General features: G+C 38.0%; 1 protein-coding gene across 1 annotated transcript in view; it reads left to right on the forward strand.

Moving 5' to 3' along the window:
- The window catches only part of LOC306854581 (roundabout homolog 1-like), a 285,946-nt gene that overhangs the window by 25,179 nt on the left and 248,440 nt on the right, over positions 1 to 12,327 (forward strand). Inside the window, exon 2 of the mRNA XM_079392718.1 lies at positions 2,451 to 2,587. Within this exon, the coding sequence (XP_079248844.1) occupies positions 2,491 to 2,587 (97 nt within the window). The 5' untranslated portion in view covers positions 2,451 to 2,490. The remainder of the gene's footprint in view (positions 1 to 2,450; positions 2,588 to 12,327) is intronic.

A 12,327-nucleotide genomic window follows, 5' to 3' on the forward strand; every position in this document is an offset into this window, starting at 1 on the left:
CTACATTATTTTTTAATCTATCTATAAATCTTAACTTTCTTTTTATATTACCTTTTATATTTTATCTTATAGACTTTTTTCTAATTAAATTTAACTTAATGTATCTTAACTTTAAATACATTTTTACCATGCATTTAAATCTAACTGAATTTATTATTATTATTAATAATAATAATAATTTAATTACATTTATTTTATTACTGTGTCTTTAAATAACTTTAATATGGATTAGTGGTTAACATTTCAAGTTATATATATATATTTTTTTTTTTCTTGTTAATATCTCATTAGATTAGTTTTTATATTGTGCATTTTATTACAGTCTCAACAAATGAACTTTCATGTGCACTAGTGGCTAACATATTTGAAGTTATATATATTTAAAATAAATTTGAAAGAAAAAAAAAACATTATTTATAATGCATTATAATGTTATATCCTGAATATCCTATTACACAGTGTTTTATTTATTTATTAGTAAACCCCTTTAAATGTTGATCCATAGTGATCTGTTATCCAGATAAAACTTAATGGATGACTCATTCAAGCTGGAATTTGACACGACGTCTTTTTCTGAAATGCTTCAGATTTGCATACATGTACATACATTTCTTGCCCATAAATAAGTGTGTTTACAAAGATAAACTGAGGAAAAAAGTGTAGAAATTTTGCAGGCTTAGGTTTGTTTGTTGTTGATTGGCCCAATTCATGTGCATGTAATTTGGAAAGAGGATGTCCTACACATAAATCTTCCATTATCTTCAATGGTTGTATTCATTAATCAACAGAATTGAATAATTACTCTTAGCTGTCTCCTCTGCCTAAACTCATTGGCGTAGAGTGTCAGGTGAGGAGGCCATCTTGGTGCGGCGCACCTCCTCTGTCCCGCCGACAGTGGCATCTCACCGCTGGTAATTGGGTGTTTATCTGATCGCTTGTGAAAGACGCTTTTGGCGACCTATCTGACACAATTATCTGGAAGAATTCAATCCGACCCTCCTGTGTCCACCACGGAATACTTGGTGGAAGCGGACCTGAGTGTTTTATGAATGAGGGGACGAGGAAAAAAACACCAAGAGCTGAAAATAAATGCAACTCTTACGCGACCGTCCGATTCGTAGTAAATGCGTCTGTCATCATGGCATGCAAATTATGCAATTGTTAGGCACAATAACTCTATCAGGCTGCCAGAACACTAGAGGAAAAAAGGACGATAAGGTACGAGTGTGACAATGAGACGGCCGGTTGCTCCAATCAGATAGCAGAGCTCTCCGCCGCCGTTTCATCTCCATGGCCAGGAAGCGGTCCAAATGGAGACTGGGAGAATGTTTACTGTGCGTTCCATGATAAGAGAATAAAGCCTTTCTGTCAACAAGCTTACAGTGTCTACCACAAACAAGCCATTACGGCTAAAGAGAATTATGAAGTGTCTTTGAAAAGTAGAGGTGTTTATAAAGTAAACTTTCAATATGTGCCTTTGCAATTTTATATATATTATTTTTTTTATAAATATAACATTTTATTTTACATTTAGCAAGTGTGCAATGAATCAAAAGCAATTTGGGTTGAGCAAGATAAATTGCATGACCAAAATGACATACTTTGCAAAAATTGACCCCTAAAAGTCATTTTATATTTCTGGATCAGTTGTGTTTTGTCATACGTGTTCATATCATCTCTGAAAAATGTTATTGCATCCTAAGAATGTGATGGTAATGCTTTGATTTTGGGTTTCAGATTGGGCTGGACTAGAACACAATCTGCGCTTGTATTTTGCAGATGGTTGATCAGAGTTACCAACAGATTCGTTTTGAACCAACAGACAAGATTTCTAGCGAGCGTGAGATTTCATATCAGCCTTGAGCATTGATCCAAATAAGTCTGGTACATGAGAAAATGGGTTTTAATCTTTCAGTTTTCTGTATCACAAAATTCACCTCTTTACATCTGATTGTCTATTATTGACACCAGACTGAACATTTTGTGTTTTGATTCAATGCATTGGTATTAAACAAAAAGATATCAAGGTGTATTTTCAAGCCAATGTATAACTGACCAGTTTTTGTTTTCTTTCTATAATTGATATATTTTGTTTTTGTTTCAATTTTGAAATATATTTTATTTTTTTGTTTTCACTTTAATTTTAGTTTAAAATTTTTGTAATGTTTGTCATGTTTTTTAAATAATTGCATTTATTAGTTTTATTGTAGTACTTCAAGTTAAACTAAATGGAAATTAGAAATAATAGAAGTAAAATAAGCAATAAATATTGTTTTTGCATTTTTTTTGTAATCATTTTTATGCTTTTAGTTGACTCTATTAACCTTGCAGCTAGAAGTTTTATGTCAAACTGTTGATGATTTACTGAATCATTGATTATCTCGTCCAAAAATACGATAAGCAGAAATTCCTTCCATTTAATTCCTTTGTTTTTCTCTTTGTATGTCCAGATTAATCGCGGAGACGTCCAGGGATGCCATCTCTCTAAGAATGATGCAGGTCACATGGTCAGGAGCCACAGTCCTCATCGTTTTCACCTTGCTGCAGTTTGTCCAGTCTGAGCTGTCGGAGGGTCCTTTGGTTCCAGGTAAGCGTGCATGATGTTTTGTGTTTTATTCCCAGATTCTGTTGTGGATTCCCAGGTTATTTCCAAGCTATGTGGAACAGACACATAAGCCTATACTAATTGCACCTAAACTTTGAAAGACCCAGTTATTTTTACAGGAACACTTGCACAGAAGCATCTTGACTTTTATATTTTGCAGTGCAGGCTTATGTGCCTTTCCCATGTGGCTCTGGTATGTTTTTCCAGTCGTTTGATGAACTGTCTGTTTGTGTGATGGACACCATTGAAGGAATTGTCAGATCAACCAGTTCACTACTTCAGGTGAATGATGAATAATGTTAAACAAAAGGAGGATTTCAAGATAAACGACAGACATCAGTCACGAGCGACTGCTGTCTTCTGACTGTGTTCTTTTATCATGGTTTTGAGAATTGAAGGTGGTGCATTAAATTTTATGAGTCATATTGAAACCACTGAGCATTTAAAGGACAGTTCACCTCAAAATCGTTTACTGAGCCTCATGTTGTACCAAGCCCATGTCATTTTCTTGATTTAGAGGAAAGTTCTTTTTTTCCCTGGCTGTTCTTGTCCATATAATAGAAGTAAATGGAGACTGGTTCTGTAAATCTCCAAAATGAAAAAAATGCACAATAAAATTGCCATAAAATAGTCCATACGACACATGCAGTATATTTTAAGTATCATGTAGCTCAATTTGACCAAATTCTAGTCTTATGGAGTCAATAAACCACTTCTGTTTTTTTTTTCCAGCATTTGATTTTTTTCTTTGCTCACCAAGACTGCATTTTTTTTTTACAAAAAACATAAATATTGTGAAATATTATTAAAATTTAAAATAGGAGTTTTCTATTGTAATATATTTGAACTTGTAATTTATTCATTTGATGCAAAGTTGAATTTTCAGCATAATTCTAATAATTTCTTTGTCACTTCTGATCTATTTAATGCATCTTTGCTGAATAAAAGTAAAAAAAATTAAAAAAAAATCTTACTGACCTTAAACTTTTGTATGGTACTTAATATAAAAAAAAATCACATTGTATGATTCACAGAAAAAAATAAAATAATGCGGGTTTGAAATGACATGAAAGTGCATAAACTAAGACAAATCTAAATATTTATTGTGTGGGTGAACTCTAAAGCTTCACTTCATCTAAACCATTTTTTAATCTAGTACACTTTTACCTAAGGACACCTGAGCGAGCGTGTCATCAGTTTTTTTCATCGCTAGCAGTATATTGTACGTTCCCTGTAAAGCGTACTTTATTCCCGCAATTCTGGTCCTCTCTTTCTCTGTTTCTAGCCTTTCTCTCCTTAATTCACATCAGCCAGGATGATACCTCCCCAAATCACCCTGTTATTCAACCATTTTCCTGTTTATTGCTTCACACTCCTGTCCGTTATGATTCCTTCTCCTCACTTGTTTACCTTCCCTCCTTCTCATCTCCCTTCGTTCCCCCTCCTTTCCCCATATTCCTTTTCCTGCTGCTTCAGAAACAATTTACTTGTCAGCTCGGTCTGTTGGTGTGCGTCTCTCTGGGTTTAATGTTCTTTTCTGGTGTGTTTTTGGAGGCGGCTGTAATTTCAGTCGCGAGCAGGCGCGCGGTGATGCCTTTTGCTCGCTGCGAGGCTGCATTGATAGCTGGAGCCCGATATAGCAGCGTTAATGAACAGGGCTGTGCCAGGCGCATCCTGCCCAAAGTCCAATTCACTCCACCTGATGCGTTGCGCAGGAACCGCCGCTGAGCTATAAACAGATGCTGCAGCCGCACAATGAACAGTGTGCAGCTGAGCATGATGGGTTGCATTCTCTAACCACCTGACAATCTCAGAGTTTCTTCGATGAAACTGGTGTCATGTTGTGTGATAGATGTAGACTAGATATAGATGTGCATTTACGCACCAGCGTACATCTATGATCTCAGTTCCTCTGATAATGCTGAGCTTAAAGTCAATATGAAATAACAATAGACTATTTACTTTTTTTAAATACACATTCCTGGTCTATTTCAAATGATTCATTGCTGCACAATACTCTAAAGGGAAAAATGTAATCTTTAATCAAAATATAATGATTTTCTCTTCCTCTAACTAACCAATAATAGCTATTTAGACCTTGTTTTGAGCAAATTTGTATTTGGTCTGGCTCATTCTAGTGCCCCCCCCCCCCCCCCCCCCCCCCCCACAAGCCAATCAAGTTCAAATGGATAAAAGTTTTTTTTTCCCTTTTCTTTGTCATATTGTATATGTTTTGTCATTCATAAATTCATCACATTTCAGAAATAGATGGGTTGTAACCATTTTTGCTGACTTAAAGAATATTTAGGAATATTAAATGTTCAGAATAGTGTCACTCCAATGCTTTTCTCCAGATCTTTTCGCTGCGTTCACTATGGAAAATTTTGCTGTTGCAAATGTAATATGAATAAGTGGATCATTTGTGAACAATTTGTTCTGTTAATCTCAACAGATCAGTTAGAATGGATATATTTGGAACTGGGTCTGTTCTTTTCAACAAATTAGTTGAAATGGTTCACTTAACAGTCTGAATAATTGCATTGCAAATAAGTTATTTTCTGAATCGACATGTGCCATTGATTCACTTTCCATCAATATACCTTTACTAATACTCATGTGGGACTATTGGCTGTCAAAAACCTTGCCTTTTTGGTTAGCCCATGTCCATATTGGGCAACAGGCTTCATACAAGCAACTTAAGTTTGAGTCCAGCTCATGTTATTTCTCAATTCTGTTTTTATCTCTTCTACCTCATACTATAAAAGTGGAAAAAAGTTGGAAAACTATTGGTTGTGTTACACAAAACTGCCTCTGTGCCTGTATATATTGTACAGGTCTCTGGTAAACTTGATTCTGCTTGGTCAGTAACTGCATGTTGCGGTCAAATATTTTATATAATAATGCTAATTTGACTTAAATGCACAATATCCTATATACAGTAGCTTTTCTATACACAGGTGTAGTAATTTACTTTCTCTTACCTCTCTGTGGACTTTCTTCAGTTAATAGAACAATTTTGACCTCGAATCAATGTTTAATTTCCATTTATATATTTATTTGGTAAGTAACTGCAGGTAAGTACAGTCAGTCGGTCATTATCGCCAAATAACCTCTTTTATGGTGATTAAAATCCCCTCTGCTTCAAATCCTGATCATCCATGTCAGATTTATTTGGGGATAATGACGTCCAGCTGTACATTATCCCTTATATATAGCAGGGCTCGCAAAATTTCTAAATCCCTGGTTGCCCTTCGGGCAGGTACTCACGCTCAGCTTAGAGGGAACATTACGTGGGAGCCCTGTATTTAAGGTAGCCCGTCGGGCAGGGCAGTGATACATTTTGGTAGCCCGACTGGAAAACACAATAGCCCCGGGACGTCGGGCTAGCGAGTTTGCGAGCCCTGTATAGGCTTGTAATTTGTTTTTATATCTACACCTCTATAGGCAAGGCAAGGCAAGGCAAGTTTATTTATATAGCACATTTCATACACAGTGGTAATTCAAAGTGCTTTACATAAAAAGAAAGTGAAATAGACATTAAAAATCAATAAAAACATGGAAATAAAAATAATAAAAACAAGGAATTTTAAAATGATATAGAAATTGATTTAAAATAAATTTAAAGAAAATGATTATACATAAAATTCATTGCAGTCAGTTCGGACATATAGCACAGTGCTCATTCAACAAATGCACAGTTAAACAGATGAGTTTTGAGTCTTGATTTAAATGTGGCTAATGTTTTAGCACATCTGATCTCTTCTGGAAGCTGGTTCCAACTGCGGGCCGCATAATAGCTAAAAGCAGACTCCCCTTGTTTTGTGTGAACCCTTGGTATTTCTAACTGACTCGATCCTAATGATCTGAGTGGTCTGCAGGGCCGTTTGAAGGAATTTGGGGGCCCCAAGCAAAATGGACATGGAGGCCCCCCGCACGCACGCACGCACGCACGCACGCACGCACGCACGCAAAGGAACCACAGCATAGCCATACAGTTTAAATTCACTCACACTTTATATAAATAAAAAAGGTTTACAGTGCAAATACTGCTGTTGCATATAAAGTGCATAAAATTTGAACATTTTCAACAATTGAACATTTGCAAAAAACACCACTGTACCATAAAATCAAATATACATTAAAAAAGTGCACAATAACTAAATCCAACATACTGAAAGAAAAGATGGTAACACTTTATAATAATAACAATCATTAATAGAAGGTAAATTGACAGTTAATTAATCTTTAGTCTTTAGCTATGCATTTACTGAAATAGCACTGTGCAGCTGTTCGTCCGACTGTACTGTATTTTATTTTTCTAAACTGTTTTAATTATTCTTATTTCTTTTTATTATTTTAATTTCTTCTATGTAAAGCACTTTGAATTGCCATTGTGTATGAAATGTGCTATATAAATAAACTTTTTACTGTTAACAAACAATGAAATTATAATTAAATGTTTACTAATTATTAGTAGTGCTGTGAGTCGACTACCAATGCTTAAAAACATCCCAAGCTAATGTTTGATGCACAGAATTTATTGTGTGGTTTTCCTAAATAGATTATCACAGTGGAATAGTTAGTATAGCATGCTATGCCACTTTCATCAAAACCTATTACAAAGCTATAGCAATGTCATGTCATTAAATATGATAAACAGCGATTCTGGAACAGATCTGCGTCTTCCTTATCCCGTTAAAAAACATATTACAGTATGTAACCATATTCCGTCCGTTCAAAAAAAAAGTTGCTCTAACTGTTCGTTACAAGCAGCATTTGCTGTCAGGCAGGTAGCTTAGCTAACATACATAAACATATTTCTGCTAGCCTACCTGCTGCAAAATTGCACCATTTGTACAAGACAAGTAGAGCTATTTTATGTGTGTAATTTATCACTTACCACTGTCTTGTTTTTTCTTATCCTCCTCTTACTTTCTCTTCTTTCTTTTTTGGCTTCCTGAAGCATAATTCCGCTTCATGACTGCCGAGGAAGTTTTGTATTTTGCCGGCAGCAGAGATCGCGTGGTTGGCTGGCTGCTGTCAGCGAGGGGGGCCCCCTTGAGGGGGATCCCGATAACAGTGTCATTGCACTTTACTGCATTCACTATCAATGGGGCGCTCACACAGTTTGTCGCTGCATTTTATTCTTAACCAGTCGTTGTCTCGGGGCCCCAGGCCAGCTCGGGGCCCCAAGCAATTGCTTGGTTTGCCTGCCTTGTCGCGACGGGCCTGGTGGTCTGTTCGGTTTATATTCAGTGAGCATATCAGCAATATATTTAGGTCCTAGGCCATTGAGTGACTTATAAACAAGTAAAAGTACTTTAAAATCAATTCTAAATGTAACTGGAAGCCAGTGTAAGGACCTGAGGACTGGCGTGATATGCTCAGATTTTCTGGTTCTAGTCAGAATCCTGGCAGCAGCGTTCTGGATGAGCTGCAGTTGTCTAATGGTCTTCTTGGGAAGGCCGGTGAGGAGACCATTACAGTAATCCACCCTGCTGGTGATAAAGGCATGAACAAGTTTCTCCAAGTCTTGACTGGAAACAAAACATCTAATTCTTGCAATGTTTTTGAGATGATAGTATGCCGATTTAGTTACTGCTTTGACATGACTACTGAAACTAAGGTCTGTCTCCAGAATCACCCCAAGATTTCTGACTTGATTTTTAGTTGTTTGACCCCTAGAGTCAAGGTATGCGTATTCATCTTTGTTTCCAAATGCAATGACTTCAGTTTTCTCCTTGTTTAACTGAAGGAAGTTCTGGCACATCCAACTGTTAATTTCATCAATGCATTGGCAGAGGGAGTCAATGGGGCTGTAGTCATTTGGAGATAAGGCTAGGTAAATCTGGGTATCATCAGCATAGCTGTGATAGGCAATTTGGTTCTTCCTCATTATCTGACTTAGTGGGAGCATATACAGGCTAAACAAGAGCGGTGCAAGAATTGAGCATTGTGGGACTCCGCATGTCATGGCCGTCCACTTAGACTTATGCTCTCCTATACTCACATAATAACCTCTCCCTTCTAAGTATGATCTGAACCATTTGAGTGCCATCCCAGAAAGCCCGACCCAGTTTTCCGGTCTCTCTAGAAGTATGTTATGATCGACAGTGTCAAACGCAGCACTAAGATCTAGTAGTACCAGCACTGATATTTTGCCAGAATCCGAATTGAGGCGAATATCATTTATTATCTTAATGAGTGCTGTCTCTGTGCTGTGATGTGCTCGGAAACCAGATTGAAAATTGTCCAGGTATCCATTTGAGTTTAAGTAGTTGTTCAGCTGATTAAAAACCACCTTTTCAATAATCTTACCTATGAAAGGAAGATTTGATATGGGTCTATAGTTGCTCAACATGGTGTTATCAAGATTGCGCTTTTTCAGAAAGGGCTTAACAACTGCAGTTTTAAGGGAGTTTGGAAAAGTCCCAGAAAGAAGTGAGGCGTTCACCACTTCTAAGAGATCAGCTTCTAAACAGTTAAGCACATTTTTGAAAAAGGATGTGGGAAGTGTGTCAAGATAGCAGGTTGAAGATTTAAGGTGCTGTACTATTTCTTCCAAAATTTTGTTATCAATTTGTTTTAAAAACACACAAAGTCACTTCTTTTTGAAATTGCGGTCGAATCTGTGTGACCTCTGCATAACTTGAGGATGTGCCCATCTCCTTTCTGATATTATTGATCTTCTCAGAAAAGAAGGAAGCAAACTCATTGCATTTGCTGTCGGAGAGCATTTCACTGGGAATCTGACTTGGGGGGGGTTTGTCAGTCTCTCAACAGTCGCAAAAAGAGTGCGAGTGTTGTTTAAGTTACTGTTTATAAGGTTTGAAAAGAAAGTCTGTCTAGCTGTGGCTAGTTCCACATTGAAAGCATGAACGCTGTCTTTATAGATGCTATAGTGAATTTCGATTTTCGTCTTCCGTCACATCCGCTCAGCTTTTCTGCATTGTCTATATGAGAAAATGGTGCTTGAAGGAGGAAAAAAACACAAGTGGACTACGGGTCATTGCTAGATAACTGACCGAATGTATAACACAGCAGATTTGGTAGCTGTGCATCATGGGAGCAGGCACTTGAAGGAGCCGTGCGTTCATCCTTCATGCGCTGCTGACAGCAGCACTTTGGTCTGCATATGTTCCGTTGCCCTGCCACACCAGGACGCTCTGTCAGTGTCCTACCCTCAGTGATTAAATATGTAGTTAATACAGCACTATAAGAATATTGAATTACGCTACAGCCGCTGTGACCTTTTTCGAAATTACAGGGCCAATTGTGTGAGACGACCGCAGCACTTTATAACAGGTGCCGGCTGGAACACAGCCTGAAGGAGAATACATTCACACTGCTGATGACCGGCCTGTACTCACTGAATGCCACTGAATCACTAAACAGCAACAATATTACTGCAGTACTTTCCTGTTTATCACTATTTATTGCCGTATCGTTATATTCCCTATATTTACACTATATCACTAAAGCTCCCTTGTGGGCCTTTTACTCAAGACTGAATGGTCCTTTACCTTGTTCTTGAGGTAAGATGCAACTGTCACTGCCTTATCTGATGTTTGTAGATAATATTGGTAAGATATATATATTGTGGCGGGAGGAGCAAACGACAGATAACAGTGGGTGTGGCGTCAAGCCTCGGAGAGGTTTTTATTAAACAAAATAATTAAAGTGTCCAAAAGGGGGTAAAAGTGTCCAAAATAAACAGGGGATCTGGTGTCCTCGTCGTGTTGCGGGGTTCGTGAAGGGAGGCAATGTTCGGAAGGGAAGGGTCCAGGTAAGGGGTGGAGTCCGGTGGCGGCACGCGCTCCCCTCTCGGGTCCGGGGCGCGAGTGGCGGCGGCTTCTCCTAAGCGGCTTCGTCCAACGTCCGTCCTCGGCACTTCCGGGGGATTCGACGGCCCGGCATCCTGGCCTGTCAGCCGTCTCACGGGTGCTTGGCTCTATCCAGACTGTGGGTCCGGCAGCTCGCGTCTCTAGCGGTGCGGGAATCCTCTCAACGCTCCCTTCCTGGACCCACGAGGACACCAGCGTGCATGCACAGGGAAGAGACCGGTCTCCAGAGGAGAGGCGCGGTGGTGATGAGGCTCTATTCACATCAGGTGCGCCTCATCACACGCCGCCAGCCCTGGCTGTTTCAGCGCCCCTCCTCTCTCACACACCCACTCCCGTCGGGAGCCTTGTGAAGGGTGGCGAATATGGGACGGGGTGGTGATGATAATAAGGGGGGAGGCAGCCGACTCATCACTGTATATATATATATATATATATATATATATATATATATATATATATATATATATATATATATATATATATATATATATATATATATATATATATATATATATATATATATATATATATATATATATATATATATATATATATTATTTTTTTAAGAAAATAATAATTTTTTACCAGATTTGAACCTCTGTTGCCCACATGAGCACCATGGCTCAATGCATTAGAAGCATTTTGTTTTGCACCCATCTGAAATGTTTTCTAATAGTGTTTTCATTTTAGCTCATTTAGTCACAACAACCATTTTTAGCCCCTTTAAATTATGTTTGTCATTGTTCTATTCCAGTTCCTGTTTTTACCCAAGCAAACCATTTTCCACTGAGGGTTGTAAAAACCAATCACCTCAAAGAAGAGGCCGAGTTTGTCCGATTTCATCCAAGCCATCATCTCCACTTGTTCAGATACACAATTCACCTAAATGATGTGCAATTTAACCGGTAATGTCCGCTCTTGGCACAGGGCGCAGGAAAGCTTTTTACCAATGAGATGGGTACAAATCACACCGCTGAGGGAACGCTTCTCGCAAGGCCCTAACCTCTGAAGAAGAGCAATTGAACATTACTTTGCACAGCACTTTACAAATTGCCTTGTAATTGTGTTTGTTTGAAAAACTTTGATTTCAGTGCCATATTTTCATTTCTGTCTAGTTGGAGACAGGGCCATTATTGAAACACACTGGAGTGGACCGGGGTTGATATAGAGAGAACAAATAGAAAGTTCTACAAAAGTCATTCAGCGCTGAAATACGAGGCAAGCGCCTCTGTAATTGAGTGAGAAAAACATCTGATATAGAAGATATTTACAGGTTGGTGTGTTTATTAAGAAAGTTATTTTTCACACGTATACACCAAACCAGACAGAACACGATAAAGCGACAAGTGATAAAAACCAAAGGCTTTTGAAGTACCCACCTGTCTTGACAGGAATGAACCGTAAGATCAACCCTACACAGCTTTACGACATGAACATGCAAATCAGGAGCAGGAAAGCAACCTACTCATGTGCGGTAATCTCTCAGTGAGTTCACAGGCTTTCCTGTAATTGAGAAAAGGATGAAAAGATGAAGGAATATGAGCCGCCGTTACGTTTCTAATGTGCTGACAGAACAAACATTTACAGCCTACACACTGGAGTTATCTTGGGAAATCCTAATAATTTTCTAGATAATCAAGAAAGATGCCTCGTATGTGTTCTCTCCTGGAATTCAATTCTGTTTGTAATCGGTTGAGGAAATCTGAAGCGGAAAACATCTTTGTACAGATTCAGATTCGATAGGACATTGATAATATTAGATTATTTTCTCATACATACAAATGACACCAACTGGGAAATGTATACATATGACAATATCCAACAGAATTCAATTTGTTGGTTGTTTGTATAACATGAAATCGAAATGGGAGTTTTGTT

The sequence above is a fragment of the Barbus barbus genome (genome assembly GCF_936440315.1).
Source record: "Barbus barbus genome assembly, chromosome: 34".
NCBI lineage: Eukaryota > Metazoa > Chordata > Actinopteri > Cypriniformes > Cyprinidae > Barbus > Barbus barbus.